Source organism: Lissotriton helveticus, chromosome 3_1 (assembly GCF_964261635.1).
Source record: "Lissotriton helveticus chromosome 3_1, aLisHel1.1, whole genome shotgun sequence".
In the NCBI taxonomy this organism is placed as follows: Eukaryota; Metazoa; Chordata; class Amphibia; order Caudata; family Salamandridae; genus Lissotriton; species Lissotriton helveticus.
This window is the reverse complement of record NC_136061.1, coordinates 1,092,436,588-1,092,457,712: the sequence shown is the minus strand read 5'-3', so window position 1 is coordinate 1,092,457,712 and position 21,125 is coordinate 1,092,436,588. Positions and strand designations below refer to the sequence as shown.

Genomic DNA, 21,125 nt, shown 5'->3' with positions numbered 1-21,125 from the left:
GGAGTGGATCAGAGTTTGATTGCCGTTAAAAGCATCCAAAGCTTTTAGCCATTCTGAAATATGAGGGTCCTCCTCTTTGTTGAAGCTGAGGAGTATTTCGGTTTTGTCTTGGTTGAGTTTTAAGTGGTTAAGCGACAGCCAATGTTGGATTTCTTTTAGAGTGACATTTAGTCTGTGAATGTCATCAATGGAGGATATTTCAAGATAGATTTGGGTGTCATCTGCATAGAGTTGGAAAGGGACGTTAGCATTTTTGAGTAGGGTGGTGAGGGGTTCCATGTATATGTGGAACAGTTGAGGTGAGAGCACTGAACCTTGAGAGCAACATTAAGAGCAATTAAGGTCAGCATACGCCGTGTGCTCCATAAATGTTGTGATAGAAGCTTCCTGGCTTCAGTCTATTTTCTCAGCACAAGTTGCGGAGTTAATTGTCCTCACCCGAGTTTGCCGTTTCACTGCAAAAATGAGTCACCATATTTACTGACAGCCAGTATAGGTATGGTGTGGTACATGACTTTGGGTCATTGTGGTCGCAGTGAGGTTTCCATACTTCCACAGGTACTCCAATCCGCAATGGACATCATGTTGAGCTTGAAGCACTTCAATTGCTTAGTAAGATTGCGGTAGTGAAATTTCCAGGTCATCAAACCAGCAGCGGGTATGTTGCCATGGGCAACGGATACGGTGTCTTAGTAGCTAGGTATTGTGCACTATTAGCCTGTAGTTCAATTAAGCTTTCATATGCAAATCTGAGGAAGGAATCTCTTTTGCAATGGTAATGGAAATCACTAATACTTGGGAGAAATTGAAGAGTACAGGAAAATGTATCTGAAACAGAACAGAATGAGTGGATCAGATCAGGATGTGTGAAGAACATAAAAGTAATTTGAATGTCAGTAGATGGAAGGCCAGTGTTGCCTGATGGCTTGTTGTTTCAAATGACATGTCACTATCATGGGTACACATACTTAGGAAGAGATGCAGTGGTGAGAACGTTTCGACAAGAGTTTGTACAACCCCAGGTTCCGATTGATTTCTGATGAGATTTGTCAAAGGTTTGTTACATGTCAACAGCTGAATGCAGGGAGGAAACACAGGTCACAAGCACACGAATAGGGCGATCAAATGGTCCCTTTAACAGAATGCAGATGGATTTATTGAGATGCCTATGCGTAACGGATTGAGCTACATCCTGGTGATTATAGGTATTTTCTCCAGATGGCTGGAAGCCTGCCCAACGAAGAGAAACTATAGTCTGACTGTAGCTAAATTGTTATTATGTGAGCTTATCCCAAGGTTTGGAATGCTACTCCTTCTGGAGTCAGATAGAGGAACACACCTCAACAACAAAATGATGAACATGCTATGTGCTTCTCTAAAAATTTAACAAAAGCTACACTGCAGTTACAGACCAGATGTGTCTGGCATAGTTGAACAAATGAGTGGAACCATCAAATCTAGATTGGCAAAGGTTTGTTCTTCAACTTCCCTCAAGTGGCCAGATGCTTTACCTTTGTTGCTGATGAGCATTCCAAGTACTCCAGACCAGAAGACCAAATTATCTCCGCACAAGCTTTTGATGGGAAGGGCTATGAGACTGCCTGCTGTACCTGCAAATGCCCTTGTGACTATTATTGATGATATGATATTGAACTACTGCAAGACAATGGCTGACATAGTTCGTTCTATCTCTCATCGGGTATCAGCTGCCATACAAGACCATCACCAAGAACAATGTCACAACCTCCGTCCTGGTAATCAAGAAGCACGTTCAGAAGACTTGTTTTGAGCCCAGATTGAAAGGCCCATTCCAAGTCCTACTGACTACGATCTCTGTTGGTAAATGTGCTGGAATCCCAAACTGGATTCATGACTCACACACCAAGAGAGTGAGCAACCCAGAAAAGAAGTGCCTTTGGTCTATGATCCTGAAAGAAGGGCTTTAGTGGTCTTACCACCAGTAGAGAGACCACTTATAGACTTGCATCAGTAGCACCTGTCCAGATACAGAGCAAAGCACAAGGAGAAGAAAGGGGTGTGTATTTACAAACCGAGAGACAAGTACAAGTGCCTGAAGTGATTCAAAGTAGCATTGAAATCTCTGACAACAACCAGGCAGAGACTGAAGCACACCCTGAAATCATCTGTGAAACAGCGCAAGGAAACGGACAAAACCTTGGTAAAGAAATGAGCTCTGGGAAACAAGTCAGTTGTCAAGCAGAGTGGCCTAGATGTCTCAGAAAAGAGAGACAAAGGAAAAGTAAAGATTCCAGAAACAGTGCACAAGGAAAGTGAAAAAGAAGGCAAAGATGTTCTTGATCTGAATCAACAAGTCATAAGGAGATCTAAGAGTACTCAAGCACCTTGCAGAAGATACTGAACACCTGAATGGTCTTACTACGTAAGTGCAGCATTGAATGTCACTGTGGAAGATCTGTTCAACGTGAATCCTGAACTATTAGAACTCCCTTGAACTGCAAAGACATTACAAACTAGAGAATTCAGTTTGAAAAATAAAAACAAACTCGATACTGAACGAGGAAAAACTGTGAACTACCTGTTAGTTGCTTTTGTTTTAGTTATTTGTTTTACAGAAGACTAACCTAGGTCTGAGAAGAAAGTTACAGAAAAATAGAGAGAACATTTTAGAAGAACACGGAGTAGGATTAAGGATTGTGTATTAGAGAACTGAAATACTAAGATAAAAAATAACTACACCCACAAAGAAGATCTACTAATCCTCTACAGCATGTTATTCAAATACAGAATGATGTGATGCATTAGAAATAAGTGTAAATGCATTATGGGTATGGTTTTTGTAACAATAATAATGTCAATAGTACTAATAGGGTTATGCCTGATTCAGAGCCATCCAGCATGAATGTCACTAATGCATATGCAGACAATATTAGGGATATCTTGTTCACTAAAGCATTTGTGAGTTACAAGAAAAACGATTATCCTACTAATGTATATTTTAGTCTAGTTCATGAATACACTAATACTATGGATGCCAAAGATGGTTATGGCTGTGCACACGTACCTACTCCTGCATCTGAGAAAGTTACATACTATCGCATACCTTTTTCTTATGCAGTATCCTATAGTATTTTGCTTTCACTAGTTTATAGATGGGGGCATTTCTAATACTTTTATTCTAATTATTATTTAGTACTATCTAGAGTGCCTTTAATAGAAAGCTTGAGTTTACACCCACAAGAAAAATTGATAGGCACAACTTGGTAATATTTCTTTCCCATACACTATATATAGCATAAAAGCTTACAAAAAAGAATCTAACATGTTTAATATGATCTGTAGGAAAGGCATATATGATGGCTTTAGAAGAAAGATGTGGCAAAGGCAAAAGCTACAGGCAGAAAGGGAGAAGTCTTTGAGAATGTATGGAAGAAAGAAGAAAACTAATTCAGAAGGAAGACTGGTTACCCTAAACTCGGACTAGACAGCCGAGCCAAAGGGAAAGTTTGCTTTAAGAAAAGGAGAACACCAAAAAGGGAAAGACATGAAGGGATCAGGAGTTGCGAACACACATTCAAACCGCAGGAGGATCTTGGCAAATATTACACGTAGACAGAAATGCAATTCCAGGGGTTTATCACATTTGTGGACTAAACACCTATTTCTTGCTACCTGCAGATTGTTAGGGAACTTGCTATGTAGGCATAGTAATTCCAAAGATGTCCCATGTTACAAGCTTAGATGCGTTAATTCTACCACCAGTACACAGTCAGAAACGTAGCACAGCGAATGGAACCGGTTTATTGGAAAATATATTTGGAGTAGTGATTCCACCTTTCGGAGTCTCCTGAAAGAATTTTTTTTTTTTATATTTATTTTCTTATTGAGAATTCATAGACAATAGATAAACATTATATGGCATTTTTAGCAGCAGAATTAATAAAGTACAGAATACATTATATGCAAAAATAGGCAAGGTGACAGAATATAATTTAAATACAAATTCAGATTCATAGAGAATAAAAGTGCAAATAAAGTGCTATGTGCATAGTGCAATATAATGACAATAAAACAGACTAACAACACCTTTCGGGAAAAAAAAGGGGGAAGAAGTTGAAATCAATGTCCAGCATACAAAGTCTAACATTCAAACACACTCCAGTTATTTATCGTATTTTTTAAGGGCCCCTGACCTCAGTGCATATTTTTTTTCCCTTCCCTGAATCCTAGATATTTTTGCCATCCATGCATTTAGGGTTGGTACTTTATCCATTTTCTAACATTGCAAAATAAGCGATTTTGCTACCAATGATGCTATGAACAAGGACTCATCATAGGGAGTGGAACTAGGGGAACAAGCAAAGACTGAAATTAATTCATTAAATGTGATTTTGACTTTGATTAGGAGTCATCCTGAAAGATGACAAGATCAGGAAGTTGGCAACTGTAGTTGCCAAAATTTCAATCAGTACTTCTGGAGCTTTAATCTTGATAAATACTGAGCTAATTGCTATAAGGTGCATGGTTTTGCAGACCGTCTTCCTTTAGGCATATTACTTGCAGAGAAGGGAGGAGTCTGTCGCATGCTGAAATTAACCTGCTGTGCATACATACCAGGCGAAAGAAAGGAAATAGTTACGCCAAGAACATTTTAGGTCTAGAACCTAAATTACATTAGTAGTAAACACCCAATTGCTATGAAAAGTTTGGAAGAGGACTGAGCACCATTGGATATTGATTTTCAAAAGCTAGGAAGGGTATACTGAAAGCGATATTAATGCCTATAGTAATACTAGGGCTTTGTCTAATATTGCTTTGCATTGTATTGCTGAGTTGTTAATATTTCATGTGCAAACAGAAGGAAAAGTTCCTTAAGAAACTGTACAAGAGGCATATGGGATTACCTGGTATTATGAATGAAGACTATATGAAGTCACCAAAATTTAGGGGGATCAAAAGAAAAAAACGAGACGCATCCAATGATAAAAGTGCTTTGTAGAATTCAATTTGTATGTGAATTAAAATTGTGTGATTTAAAAATCATCAGAAGGGAGGGACTGTGAAAAATAAATATTAAAATCAAATTTCAACTTGCACACCGTATTAGAATTTTACCTTTAATGCATTTAAACCTTTGCAGAAATAATTTCACATAGAAAAAATAACATGTAGAAAAATGTGGCTGCTTTAACGTTGTAAGAATCTCTTTAGATTGCATGTGAACTCTGCTAAAATAATTCATGAGTAATTGACATGTATGGTAAATGTGCTTGCTTCAAACGTGTAGGAAAAAATAATGTGAAGGGAAACAATGTAGTAGACTATCATTTCTAATGTGCTTCAGTACATAGGCCTAAACCATTCTTCCTTCAACTCTTGTTCACAGCTAAATAGACATTTATTTAGAATATTTTGCCGTGCACCAGCATCCTACTAAAGAATGTGATGACTTCAAGATTATGTTCTTTTGCTTCATCACACCATATTAGATTACCCTGCTTTAACAATAAACTTTGCTGTGGATTCATAATATAGACTGTTGGAATGAAGAATAATTTGGATATATTTTATGTATGCATAACCAGGACCTTGCTGATAGATTTGTTTCATTGCATTTGTTTAGCCTTTTGTATTCTCAATGTGAATTTGAATGTAGTGAATAGGTTAGTAAGAAGGTCCTCATGAGAACTTTTCTCCATGTGTCCATATTTGCAACATTAAAGTTACTATGTACTGGCGTGAATGTTTACTGTAGGATTGCCATCGAATGAGCGGTTTCCATTGGCTGAAAGCATCATACACCTACTTATTTTTGTTACATTATTGTGCATTTTTATACTATAATTGAGTTTCCCTAGTTGGAGAGGAAGAAGAACCTTTTACTGAGACCCCTTTTGACTCTACTTCGAGAGAGTCCAGTATTTAACCATCCTAAACCCCTTTCCCTGCTCCTAGTTGCTGCAAGTTACTGCGGACTGTGACTTTACCTTCTTTTAATCAATCAACCTTCTGATCAATGCTACTGCAATGATTATTCCTCTTTCGCTGATTTAACTAATGGTTGCTACTGCAGATGTGGGTAATTCGGCTAAGTTACCAAAACGACCCTTGATGGGAAGTTCAAGACTTTATGCTCCTAAAATCTTGCTCATTTCTAGAAGGAACTCTTCATAGGTTTTCTATTAGGGTAGGTTACGCTCTTTTGGCTAGTCTAGTGTCAAAATTCCTTTATAGAACACACTGTCTGGTTTATGCTGTCCCTAATCAACCTTTTTCTCAATATTTCTGTAATGTGCACTAACTGGGATAAAGATGACAAAATCAAACTAACTCCTTAAAGGATAAAGGTTTTTTAAACTTCAACTTTTCGTCATTGACAAAAATGATAGAACCTGACAGTTGAAGCTATTTAGTACTTTTGCTTTTTTATCCTTGCTCCATTTGCAACATGGTGGCAGATGTCCATCCAACCTGTCAAGCTCCTTCAGGATTCTGAGGGTCCCAGCTGTAAGTTGGGGTGTTCGGTTTAATACCCAAGTTTTGCCAAGCCTTGGGCGCTAACATAGGTATTGCTGTTTGATGTTATTGAAGGCCTATCTCGTGTCCATACTTAGCATCATACCTGAAAGACCCTTCTTCAGTAGTCTTATCTCATATAATAGTTGTAACATATGTTAAACATCACAGACATTACCTGTACAAAACAAACAATCTTTTAATTCCGGGATGAAACTTCTACAAATGTTCACATGCATAGTAACCAATAATACCAAGCTCAACATGTTCAGCAGCTGTCCTGGCTCCTTCAAACTTCTTTGCTACATATGTTCCTGTTTTCCACATTGTCTTTTTCCAACTTAGTCCTTCTCACACTCCCTCCAAAAGCCCTGTGAAGCTGTAATCTTAGGTGGGGAAGAGTGTGTTTTTGTGGCCATGTTTCATCAGTCCTAGAAGCTCTGCCTTTCCTTGTGTGGAAGGGTGGTGAGGCAGCTGAACTCATTGCATGCCCCTAGCCACCTGCCAGCCATCACTAAAATGATGTTTCTGTACACATCATATTATTGAATCACTTTACCTGTGACTTTTCCACACACATTTAAAAACAGTAAACTACCGAGACGTCTCCACAGCGTACTGGGACGTAAACACACTATACAAGAGGACGCCATCGTAGTCTCCCTAGATGCCCGAATGGCCTTCAACACGGTTGAGTGGCCTTTCCTATTTGCTGTCCTTGTGAAGTTCGGGTTCGGGCCTAAATTTTGTGCCTGGGTGAAACTGCTCTACGCTGCTCCTCTCGCACATGTAGTAGCTAACACATATATCCAAAGAGTTCCCACTCCATCTCAGCCCTAGGCAGGCTTGCCCGCTGTCCCCACTCCTGTTCGCCCTCATCCTGGAACCCCAGGCGGCCTGGGTGCGACAGGCATCAGTCATTCGCAGACTCCGCTGGACAGAGAGCGGGGAGGACCGGATTCCCATATATGCTGACGATGTCCTCCTTTACCTGGCCTCTCCTAAACGATCTCTTACATGTTTGTTGGACATTTGTGACTCATATGGCAGACACTCAGGATACACAATCATAGACTAAACAATGGAGCGGTGCACTTCTCAAGTAGTGTAATGTCCAATAAGGAAGCCCAATCATTGTCTTCTTTGAAAAGGACTTTATTCAGATTTCATCAAACATAATGAATGTACATCAGCCAACGCGTTTCGTTCGATTTCCGAACTTCGTCAGGGCTTATGTAGTAAATCCTAACCCACGTATAATGAGTCATGAATAATAAATCCAAAATCGTCATGTGTAAATATACAATCAGCATGCCAGTGCAGCCTCCATATTAAGGGCTCTCAGTCGATAATCTGCCGCTGAAGTTCGGGCATATCTGCAGTGCACTGCAGATATTATACGTGGGTTAGGATTTACTATATAAGCCCTGACGAAGTTCGGAAATCGAACGAAACACGTTGGCTGATATACATTCATTACGTTTGATGAAATCTGAATAAAGTCCTTTTCAAAGAAGACACTGATTGGGCTTCCTTATTGGACATTACACTACTTGGGAAGTGCACTGCTCCATTGTTTAGTCTATATTTGTTCCCGGACATTACGGTTTGCGCCGTTCAGCGGCAGGCGCAGGAGAGGACTGTGCACACCGCTTTTCCGATTATTGAACTTTAGACTTCATTTTGAGTACGCTGTCTAAGGCTAGTGCTGCATTTGGAGTCCGCCGTTGTGTTTCTACATAGCCTCAGGATAGACAATCAATTGGACCAAATCCGTGAGGTACATCCTGAGGGGATCTCCACCAGCGCTCTCGGCTATATGTCCTACAACACTGGCGGGGGACACTTTTAAGTATTTGGGAATCCATATCACCCATGACCCAGGGATCTTAATGACTCTAAACCTCCAAGCTCTTTTCTGTAGACTACAAATGGACACAAGATATTGGCAAACACTCCCACTAACATTGTTAGGGAAAGCGGCCATTTTTAAGATGAAGGCACTGCCGAGATTTTTATATGCCCTCCAAAACACCTCTTTCTTGGTCCCTCAATCCTACTTCCGCCCCAATAGACGCAGAAGTCACAAAACTCCTGTGGCATAATAACCGCGTATAGCTACGGCAAAGTTATTCCGTACCTGGTACAATGGCAGTATAGCACTTCCAAGTATACTACTGGGCATCCCAATTGACTGTTCTTAATCACTGGCTCCTTGTCCCACATACAGACCCGGCCTACGACCTTGACAGATTAGAACTGGGCGAGGAGGGCATGTACCAGGCACTTTATAACAAGACTCTGACCCTGACAAACCACGTGCTCCAAGTATGCCACATTGTGCCCAAAAAATGAGGGTGGCCTGATAAGATAACACAAGCAACACCCCTCTGGATCACGGATAAATTAGGCAGATTGGGCTGGAGCAAAGGCTTCAAACACTGGGACGACATTGGTATATCTAAGGTAGGGGACCTCTGGGTGCGGGGAACGATGATCCTCTTTGAACAGCTTCAGAAACCATGCGAGATGGCACCAATGGAACTGTTCTGCTACCATCAGATCAAACACACACTAGAGGCAGTGATCCCCACGGGCACCACTCCGCCTGAGGCCTCGCCGTTGGAGGATAGACCACTAACGGACCATATGACAACAAAGGCGATCTCCATGACATACCGTAAGATTATCAACAACATGCCCGACCCCATGCAAAGGCTTAGGGAGAAATGGGGGTAGGAGGTGAGAGAACTGGATGACACCGACTGGCAAGAAGCGATTGCGTCGCTCAGAGAAGTGGCGATCATGTCTAAATTGCGATTAGTACAGCTCAAAATACTCCATAGAATATACTATACCAGAACCACACTTCACAAAATAGGAAAATCTCCTACACAGCTCTGCCTGCGACAATATGGAGCGATCGGTACCTTCTCCCACACACTCTGGGAGGGTCCCATCATACAGTCGTACTGGAAATTCGTCATGAACACCAACGCTAACTCCTGCACCGGAACTGTCATAATGTTACTGATGCTAAAGTATGTACTAATATGCATGAACATGCAACGTGTATCTACGGATATGCTGATCATGGGACAAGATCCATGACGTTTGATGATACGTATTATGAAGAACCTGAATGATGTAAATGTGCCATTTATGTTTAATAAACAGAAAAAAAACTTTAAACTAGTGGAAATGTGGGTTCTTTGGATGTACATTTGACATCACCTAGCTGAATGCGAGCCAGGAGCGCATGTAGTGGAAATATTAAATGAGGGAAACTAAAACACTATTGATCTACTAAAGTATAGAACGCTATTGTAGCTCCTAATTGTCTGGCCAAGAGCTGTTGTGCAGTGCAACTTCACCTCTGTTCAACAGCACCAAAATGAGAGAGCCTGCCAAAACCATATTTCTCTCAGTAAAAGGTGGTGAAAGCTTTATCTTTAGAAGTCCTGCACTCCTTTGCTGTGAAATTCTCTGAAACTGCTTGTAGGTCGCACCTAGCCTGCCTCTGTACCTTAAGTACAACAAATTAAAAATGGTTCCTTACTATACAGTTGGTAATTATGTATATGTACCATTTTATTTTTCATTTGGAGCATACGTATATTTTGTTTAACTCCGTTATGAACACATGCCAAAATACTAAATAGAATCACCACGGGGCCCAAATTTGGTCTGTTGAATACCATGCAAACATATTCACAAGGTGTATCATCACTCGAATATATATATTTAATAATGTGTAGACGGCTCAGCGCTCTGTGATAAGTGCTAAACTTTAAAACAAACATTTTTTTACAGGTATTAAAAACAAGCTGCATATTCAATCATATTGAAAGAAAATCAGTTCAGTTGATTGCTGTATTTTGTGGATTATTAGTAAGCAATTGAAGTGTATCTGTTTCTACATTTCTATCCAATTAAGCAGGTCAGTTGGTCTCATTAGTATGAACTAGCACATTCTAACTGTGCCACATTTCAATTGTAGGGTTACTGCCCCAAACAAAATTTATTTTGCTTCGTGGTGTCAAAATAGGGTAAAGCTGCACCCGTTCTGAAAGATGCCAATAGCAGTTGATTCGAAAATGGAGAAACAGACTTCTGGGACTAAATCACAAGTCTGTTTATCGAATGAAACGCAACAAATTTGGTCCCTAGTTTGATTCCATTGAAGTATCTTGCCTTATGGCAATAATTGAGAAAAAGAACACATGCTTAGGTTGCAACATGAAGGATTAATGGTGGATAAAAGTAATTTCTAATTGAGTCCCAAAGAACCAATTTTGGACTGTTCTGTATGTAACCCAGGTTCGGTACTCCTTTAAGGGCGCCCCTTGTTTTCTTTACTCCACACCTGTCACCACGCAGACCACTCACTGATTCATCGGATATTCCAACTCAGGCCATGCCACCTTAGTAATCATGTGTTTTTCCCTCTGTGTTCTGCCTTCACCTTCCTTCCTTGCTTGGTTTATCCACCAGGGCACATCATGCATCTCTTGCCCATAGTTCTAAAAGAACATAATTTCTAGGCCCAGCTAGCACTTCCCCTAATTCTTGAATATAGGTTTATGCTTCTATACATAACATATTTAAGGATTTACGTTGTATGCAGTTCATCTTGTAATTACATTTATATGTTTAAATAAATATTTTAATGTGATTTTAGGCACTTATTCATGGACTGAATCGACATTATTATTCCATCACAATCAACTACAGGAAGAATGAGCTTGAACAGAAGGTATGTTTGACATTTCTTCTTACTTGGTTCTGAAATGCTATTAGGACAGATTAGTTAAATGGTGCACAATATACTGATCATACTATTTACTCAGTTTTTATGTTTAATAACCTCTCACTATTTATGTTCTGTAAAACGTATACCCAATTGCAAACTAACATCTGTACTATTTAAATCAGAATTCCAATCAATATACTCTGAATTGTCAATAGTCTTTAGTCCTTTAAGAGAATGAAAACCCTGTGGGTTCCGTTTTAGGCCTTGTCTACTATATCGCGCATGCGTTATCTGTTTTGAGACTTATCAGCCATTTACCACAGACTTGGAGCCCACACATAGCTTACCATTAGTTGGCATCATTGTCACTCCCATTTGCTTGCTTCTTATTCGTTAGCTGGTGTGGGCTTTACTTCATCTTTGTGAATCTGTCCCTCCACCTAGACAAGGACCCTTGGTTCCTTTCTTTGCTTACTTTTCCTGAGCTACTGTTTTTCTTGTTTAAGCACTCCATCAGAGTGTATGTGTTGAGATATTGCTCCCTAGGGGCTTCCTCACCGTTATATGCTAGTCCTCATGCTTCTCCCCCCATGATGCTTTCTCACCGTATGTTCTTTTCCATGTTGCACTCTGTCTTTTCTGTTTGCTTCCTTCGCTCCACCTGCCTCTCTCGGTTTGACTCCCTCCCCGCACTCTTGTAGTTGTTTCCGCCCACATGCACCACTCATGTGGCTTTCCTTTACCTCCTGTTGCTCCAGCCTCTCAATGCTCCCCCACCTCCAGTCTCTCGATGCTTCCCCACCCAAACTCTCGGTTTCTTCCCCACCCTTTTTGAACTGCCTCTACCCTCCATGTTGCTTCCACTACCCATACTGCTTCCACCCTACCAGCTTGCACTACTTTTCTTCGTTTTGTTTACCAATCCAATTCTGAACTGTGTTAGAAATTGGGTTATTAGTTGAGTGGTGTGGTATACGATTCTTGTCCAGTTAAACCAGAAAATTCACTAACTACACCTGTGCTTAATCTTCTAGTAGCTTGGCACAAAAGCAGTCAGGCTTAACTTGGAGGCGATGTATAATGCAGAACTAAAACAGTCATAAAGTGAAAACCGGACAGGAGAAAAATCCCACACCAGTTTAGACATATAAAGAATATTTTAATAAACAACATGACATAAAAACAACAACAATCCAATAAGTTGAACCGGAGATGTGATTATTTAAAAAAAAACAATTGAGAAATAACGCCAAAAAACACAAAGCACCACTCGCGTTCATCTGGTCGCGCTGGACTAGGGCAAAGTCAAAAATGGAGGCCAAATGCGTTGGAGTGGGGTTCATCCCGTTGGAATGTTTACCTTCCAACTTAGTCCAGTTTTCACATGAGAAAATCTCATCAGCAGGGTTGTTAGCAGGCAGGCTGGTTCTGGGGAGGGTTGCCAACGGAGGGTTTCTGAAGCCCCAGGCCTCATTCGGAACCTTGTGTTGGCATTGCAGTCATCACTGGTAGGCAATCAGAAGTTCGTATTGGTGGGAAATAGGGAATGGGTGTTTTCGACACGGAGAGCTCTGGTCGGTGAAGTGAAGGGTCTGTGTCCAGGAAGGTTACTTTGGAAGTCAGATGCAAGTCCTGTATTGGCCTCAATGAGGTCTGCTCAATCTGCAAGAAGACCTAGGATTGTTCTTTTGTACCTGAGGAGTCCAGAACCTCTGATGTTTCAACTGGAGTCCGGTTCTTGCAGCTTTAGTGTTGGAAGATTACACTCTAACACCAGTCAAGGGTCCAAAAACTGGTGGTGGGGCGAACTTCTTGGGTTATAGGCTCGCTCCAGCAGAGGCCAGCAGCCTGGTTCAGGCAGGTCAGGTTGTTCCTGGTCTACTGGACAGTTGCTGTGAATTCTCTGGAATCATGCTGTGTCCTTAGAACTCAACAGGAGATCAGCCAACTGACCCTTGGAGCCATTTTTGTGGTCCTGGGTAGAAAGCAGCAGCAGGTCCGTAATTCCTTCTTCAGACAGTAGGGCTGTCCTCCTTTTGAGTTTCGTCAGGTTCAGGAGTGTGCAGATGAAAGGTTCTGAGAATGACACTTTTATATCCAGTGTCATCCTGTGTGTGAGGGACACCTCCTTTGTCTAACCCTAAACTGGTTTTGGTCAGTTCTTCCCTTTATCTTGGTTTTGTCTCCTATATGTAAAGGAAACAAAGGGCTGGCAGGCAGGCCGAGGTGTGGGCTGCATTTGCCATTGACAGGTTTGGCATCGTCATAAGTCAGGAAGGTGCTCGGTACAGCCTTCAGGCTACCATTTGAAGCTAAGGAAGGGCTGAGTACAACCCCAAGCCCATCCTCATCAGAAGAGGAAAACCCTTCTCCACACCCAAGGCCCTTTTATCACCTTTCTGGAAGGAATACATATCACACCACATTAGAGCCATTAACAGTCATGTGTCGGTACGCTGGCAAAAAGGCACATTTTTGTTTGTTTGTTTTAGGTAGTAAAATTACCTTAATTTGGCACTTTTAGAATAGTAATTTAATATCGGACTTTACTATTAAAGAGGATGGTACATTACAATTAAAATGAGTGGAAGAAGTATCTTTGTAGCTATTCCCAAACTGAAATTATCACTTATTAAATGTAATAAGCTAGGCCAGTGTGAGAGCTAGCCTTCTGCAGTGAAAAACAACTGGGGTTTTTTCACTGCCAGGACATGTAAAAGTTACTTCTGTAGTAGGGGATCGCTGTGTATAGTCATAATCTAGTGAATAGTCCCGCCCATCTGCGTGGACCCCGGAGCAATCAAAAATAATCTCTTAAGTTGTCAAAAAATGCAGACCTGCACAGACACTTAGGAGAGAATTTAAAGACAGATAATGCAGCCTATATCCACAGGCTACACTGTCCAGTACTTCAACTAGAAATTCCACCAAAAAAACCAAAAACAGCACAGCCTGTCCAGCTTTCTCCTCAGAGAAAAACTGTCCTTTACCATCAAAAGCCTCTGGAATTATAGAGAGGAAGGAGTGGACAGACAAGCCCCTTAGGCTGCCATTATGTGGCTCAGAACAGGATACTGTGCCTTTAAGAGAACCTTCCAGAACTTTCTCAGTATCCCAGAATGCACAGCAGGTCCCTTTTACTTTCAGTTCTTTTTTCCGGCTCCTGCTAGCAGGACCCTGGAGCCTTGAGCTCCCCCTTTTTAAGGGTTTAATTAGTGATTTTTCACTTTTTCAAGTGTTTGAGTGCTTTCATTTGAAGTACTTTGCTGTTTTTTTCCTGGTGTGTGTCTCTGAGCACCATTTTATTTGTCAAAGTGCCTACTTTGTTTGACAAATGCCCAGAGTGTTCGAGGAAGAAGTCCAAGTCTGACCCACATGAGGTGTGCATCATCTGCCTTCCCTCATCTCATGTCCCGGAGGAGTGTGACATTTGCCAGGGCTTCTCTTCCAGGACCCTGAGAGAGAGAATGAAGATCAGGCTCCAAGGCCTGGAAGAGATAAGACTGAAGGCACAAGGTGGGTCTGGGCATCGATCTGCCCATGCTGAGGCCTCTGGGGGGCTCCCCAGGGGCAGGAAGACCAGCAAGCGTTCCCATGCTCCGCCGCCGTCGATAGCGTCGACGACGGCGTTGGGAGGGATGACAGCAGTCTGTTCCCCGTCTCCCCAGGGCTCTGGGTCGAAGCGGCGTCGACGTCCGACGTCGAGGGGACTGACCAGGCCGCCGGAGTCCTCGCCGTCGTCGAGTCATTGACGTGGAGAGAGTTCGGCCCGGCGTCGGCGCTCGCCGTCGAGGCGACACCGCCGTTCGCCGTCGGCGAAGAGGATGAAATCGGCATCGAGGGGATCCTCGGCGTCGAGGAGGACGTCGAAGACTCGCAGGCGTTCGGCGTCGAGGAGACGCTCGAAGTCTAGGCGGCGTTCGCCGTCGAGGATGAGACGGTCGACGTCAAGAAGGAGACGGTCGACGTCGAGAGGACGACGGTCACCGTCGAGGGGGAGACGTTCGACGCCCAGGCGAGGCTCACCGTCGAGACGATGGCGAAGGTCGACGTCGAGGCGGCGTTCCTCGACGTCGAGACAACGTTCTTCGTCGCCAAGGAAGCGCAGAAGGAGTTCTGGCCCCAGTGATTCCTCTGGTTCCGCTGGGGCGCGCCGGCGACATTCGCCGATAGGAGACACGGCCTCTCCATCGCCTCCACCTAAGAATAAGAGGGAGTCACAGGGATCTGTGTACACCTCCTAAGCTGAGGTCGACTCCCCCTCCTCCTCCCTTGCCCAAGGAACCTCCACCACGGACTCCCACTCCGCCTCCGCTTCCACCACTGCCTCCTCCTCATTCCCAGCCTCTGCACCCTCCTTCTAAACCGCCGGTGGTTCCGGCGAGGACGGCTTCACTACCACGGTACCCGACGCCGCCTAAGGGGACTCCTCAGCCGAGGCTCCCGGTCAGGCCGCAGTCACCTGTTCCTGTGAGAACTGTGGAGCGTCCGAAGCCGAGGAGATCGCGCTCTCGCTCCGGCCGGAGGGAGAGATCGTGGAGTCGCCATCGGTCGTCGACGAGATCAAGACGACGCCACAGGAGGCGCAGGTCCAGATCCCACACGGGTTCTTCTAGGACCAGGGAATACTGGCCGACTTTGTCGGAATCCCCGGGGACGAGGGTGTCGCCGGTGGACGACGTCGTCTCATTCCAAGAGGTTCTACTGAGGGGTGCGACTAAGCTGGGCATCACGGTGACGGTGCCCACGCCCACGACGTCCGTGATTTTCGAGACGCTACATATGAAACACCTGTCTCGAACGTTGCTGCCTCTAGTACCAGGATTGGTAGAGCCCGCCAAGGAGTTGTTTCTCACTCCGGCGGTGACGAAGGCGGCTCCCTCCAGGCTCCTTAAGAAGTACCGGGCTCCAGATTCTGACCCGGCTTTTCTCAGGATGGATCCGGCACCGGACTCGGTCATAGTGACGGCGGCTAGGAAACAGCATGCCACCACCCCGTCGTCTACGGTACCTCCTAATAAGGAGAGCCGCTGGTTAGACTCTGCGGGCAGGAAGGTCTGTGGGACAGCGTCTACTGCAATGAAGGTTGCAAGTGCCGCGGCTTTGCTAGGGCGATACGATCGGGCCCTATGGGAATCCCTCCAGCAATTCGCTTAACTCCTTCATCGAGAGAAGAAAGAGGACTTTCAGGAGATCCTGAATGAGGGGATGTTGGTTTCAAACCAACTCATCAGCATTCCTGCTGATGTGGCTCTTCTGGCGGTGCATGGGTACTGCCATGGTGTCAACCATCGGCGCCACGCCTGGCTTCGCCTTACATCTCTCAAGCCAGAGGCTCAACAACGGGTGGCCAACCTGCCTTTCTCGGGGGGAGACCCTGTTTGGCAAGCCTGCGAACGATGAGATGGCCCGCATGAAAGCGGACACCCCTGCGTCGCATGGCCCTCCAGCTGTGTCTGTGTGCCCCCTCCCTCGCTCGCTGCTGATCGTTGCCGTTTTCCGCTAAGTGCTGTGCCCTGTGTTTATTTTCACCACTTGTTGCCTGTATTGCCCCTGTTTTTTGCACCGTGTATTTTTCTGTTGTATTTTAGCCCCTGTTCCCTGTGACCCCCGCTCCCCGCTTCCCGCCGCCGTACATTGCGGCCCGCCCCCTTTTCTTCTGTGCCCTCCCCGCTCCCAGCTGCCCCTCCCTCCCACTTGTCCTTAAATGGAGACCGTGCGGCGCGGGTGAGTGTGACCTGTCCTCAGGACACCCCCGCGCCGCACGGCCCTCCAGCTGTCTGTGTGCCTCCTCCCTCGCTCGCTGCTGATCGTTGCCGTTTTCCGCTAAGTGCTGTGCCCTGTGTTTATTTTCACCACTTGTTGCCTGTATTGCCCCTGTTTTTTGCTCCGCGTATTTTTTTGTTGTATTTTGGCCCCTGTTCCCTGTGACCCCCGCTTCCTGCCGCTGTACATCGCGGCCCCGCCCCCTTTCTTCTGTGCCCTCCCCGCTCCCGCCTCCCAGCTGGCCCTCCCTCCCACTTCGCCTTAAATGGAGACCACGCGTACGTGCAGCGGGTGCGCCGAAGGCAAGCCAGTCTGCGCCCCTCCGCGCCTGGACCGTGCCCAGTGCCAGGACCCCTGGCCCCCTCAGATTCCAGCCCACCCGCCGAACGTACGACGACGCCACCCTCAACGCACTCAACACCGGCCGGAGCCCCGGTTGCTACCAAGCCACCCCGAGACGCACGCACGGACCCTTCACCTGCCGAACCTGCAAGTTCACCTGCCTCCGGACCTGCGCGGCACCCGCCAAGCCGACCCCCAGCAGCAACCACCTGAAGTGCATCCTGCTCAACACCCGCTCCGTCCACAGACACGCCATAGAACTCTGGAACCTGCTCGACACCACATCTCCAGACGTCGCCTTCCTCACGGAAACCTGGATGAACGCCTCCTCAGCGCCCGACATCGCCATCCCGGACGGTTACAAGATCTCCCGGAGGGACCGCGTCAACCAGACCGGAGGAGGCATCGCCATCGTCCACAGAAACACCATCCACATCACGACCAACACAGACGACACCCTCGCAGCCGCCGAACACCTGCACTTCCAGATCCACAACAACCCCAAGACGACCCTCGAAGGCACCCTCATCTACAGACCCCCTGGACCCCGCACACACTTCAACGAAGACATCGCAGACTTCATCAGCCCGCACGCCCTCCCCTCCGCCGACTACATCCTCCTAGGGGACCTCAACTTCCACCTGGAGAACAACAATGACAGCAACACCACCACCCTGCTGGACAACCTCGCCAACCTCGGACTCAAGCAACTGGTGACCACCCCCACCCACTACGCCGGACACACACTTGACCCCGTCTTCTCATCCAGCAAGTACATCTCCTTCAGCCACGCCACCGGACTTCACTGGACAGACCACAGCTGCGTCCACTTCAGCTTCCGAAAGACCACGACCCACCACCACCCGCAACAGGTTCCCCGCAGGAGCTGGAACAAGATCACCTCCGACCAGCTCACCACATCCCTGACCCAGATCACCCCCGCCAGATCAACGGACCCCAGCCAAGCAGCCGACAACCTCACACAGTGGATGACCATCTGCGCAGATGACCTGGCTCCACTGAAGACCCCCCCCAGCAGACCCGGCAGCAAGAAAGCCCCCTGGTTCACCGACGAACTCAAGAGCTCCAAGAGGAACTGCCGTACCCTCGAGAAAGCTTGGCGCAACGACCCGACTACAGACAACATGACCGCCCTCAAGCACGCCACCTGCAAACACCACCAGCTGATCCACACCACCAAGAAGACAGCATTCAAGGAACGACTAGACAACAACGCCCACAACAGCAATGATCTCTTCAGCATCGTCAAAGAGCTCCCCAACCCCAGCGCCGGAAACAACAACATCACTCCCTCGCAAGACCTCTGCAACTCACTCGCCTCGTTCTTCCACAGCAAGATCGCAGACATACACAACAGCTTCAGCACACAGCCAGCGCACCCTACCACCGAACCAACGCCCCCCACCACCACCACCCTCCGCGCCTGGACCCCGGTCAGCACCGAAGACACCATCCGCACGATGAACACCATCCACTCCGGATCACCAACCAACCCTTGCCCCCACCACGTCTTCAACAAGGCTGACTCCGTCATCGCACCCCATCTTCGGGACATCATCAACTGCTCCTTCAACACCGCCACCTTCCCGTAGAGCTGGAAGCATGCCGAACTCAGCGCCCTACTGAAGAAACCATCAGCGGACCCCACCGACCTCAAAAACTACCGCCCCATCTCGCTCCTCCCTTTTCCTGCCAAAGTCATCGAGAAGACCGTCAACAGACAGCTGGCCGCCTTCCTCGAGACGAATGGATCCCTCGACCACTCGCAATCCGGTTTCCGAGCCAACCACAGCACCGAGACCGCCCTCATCGCAGCCACTGACGACATCCGAGCCCTACTCGACAACGGGGAAACAGCGGCCCTCATCCTCCTGGACCTCTCCGCAGCGTTCGACACTGTCTGCCACCACACCCTAGTGCAGCGCCTCAACAACATCGGAATCCAAGAGAAGGAACTGGAGTGGATCATCTCGTTCCTCACCGGAAGAACCCAGAGAGTCCGCCTCCCCCCGTTCAGATCCGAGGCCACCAAAATCATCTGCGGCGTACCACAAGGATCATCTCTCAGCCCCACCCTCTTCAACATCTACATGAGCCCCTTCGCGGCCATCGCACGCCAACATAACCTCAACATCATCTCCTACGCCGACGACACCCAGCTGATCCTGTCCCTCACCAACGACCCCGCCACCGCCAGAACCAACCTACACGAAGGGATGAAAGACGTAGCCGAGTGGATGAAGAACAGCCGCCTGAAACTGAATTCAGACAAGACGGAAGTCCTCATCCTGGGATCATCACCCTCCGCCTGGGACAACTCCTGGTGGCCCCCTGCCCTGGGCAGCGCCCCCAAACCAACGGACCACGCGCGCAACCTGGGTTTCATCCTGGTTTCCTCCCTCTCGATGACCAGACAAGTCAACGCCGTCTCTTCGTCATGCTTCAACATCCTACGCATGCTCCGAAAGATCTTCCGATGGATCCCCACCGAAACCAGGAAGACGGTCACCCAGGCACTCGTCACCAGCCGACTGGACTACAGAAACACCCTCTACGCCGGAACCACAGCCAAACTGCAGAAAAGACTACAACGCATCCAGAACGCCTCAGCACGACTCATCCTGGACATCCCCCGACACAGCCCCATCTCCGGACACCTGAGACCTGCACTGGCTCGCCGTCAGCAAAAGAATCACGGTCCGACTCCTCACCCACGCACACAAAGCCCTCCACAACCTGGGACCCAGGTACCTCAACAACCGCCTGACCGTCTACACTCCAACTCGCCAGCTACGATCGACCAGCCGTGCCCTCGCCTCCGTTCCACGCATCCGAAGAGCCACCACGGGAGGAAGATCCTTCTCCTACCTGGCAGCCAAGACTTGGAACTCCCTCCCCATCCACCTCCGCCTGACCCCAGACCACCTCTCCTTCAGGAAGCAACTCAAGACCTGGCTGTTCGAGCAGTAGCAGACCCCCCCCCCCCCCCTACCCCAAGCGCCTTGAGACCCTCCGGGTGAGTAGCGCGCTATACAAATGTTATGATTGATTGATTGAAGCCGAGACCCTGACGGCTGTCGGGTTGGAGAAGCCCAAGGAGAAGAAGACCTACCGCCCGTTCCAGAGACGGTTCGGGGCACAAGGCAGAGGGCGAGGGCAGGCATCGGGACAGCAGCAGCAGTTCTGGAGGCCCTTCCAGAAGGGCAGATGCGGTCAGCAGTCCGGAGCGGCGAACAAAGGCCTGGCTGGGTCTAGGCCCTGAGCGGTTACTTCCCCTGCATCTGTTACCCACTCCGGTGGGGGGAAGCGTTCCATTTTTTCTGGCAGAGTGGAGAAAAATTACTCAGGACAAGTGGGTGCTGAATATTGTTTGCCATGGATACAGTCTTCGGTTCACCAGCCCACCTCCAGCAATTCCACTGGTCAGCTCGCAGTTTCAGCTGCGCGAGCTCCAGGCGGAGGCCGATACCCTGTTAAGGAAGAGAGCGATAGAAGACGTACCTCTGTCTCAAAGGGGAAGAGGTCTGTACTCAAGGTTTTTTCTGGTTCGCAAGAAGGACAAGAACGAGTTCAGGCCCATTCTGGATTTGCGACAAGCAAACAAGTGGATTCGCAGACAGCAATTTCGCATGCTGTCGTTGCATCAGATTTATCCTCAGCTGCAACAGGGAGACTGGCGGTGTGCTATAGACCTACAGGATGCGTACTTCCATGTGCCCATTGCACACAAACACAGGAAGTTCCTGCG

The 21,125-nt window shown here is 46.8% G+C and overlaps 1 protein-coding gene across 1 annotated transcript in view; it reads left to right on the top strand.

The window, feature by feature from the left end:
- Window positions 1–21,125, top strand: part of PSMD14 (proteasome 26S subunit, non-ATPase 14) — a 498,726-nt gene that overhangs the window by 364,080 nt on the left and 113,521 nt on the right. Inside the window, exon 8 of the mRNA XM_078681663.1 lies at window positions 11,177–11,251. Within this exon, the coding sequence (XP_078537789.1) occupies window positions 11,177–11,251 (75 nt within the window). The remainder of the gene's footprint in view (window positions 1–11,176; window positions 11,252–21,125) is intronic.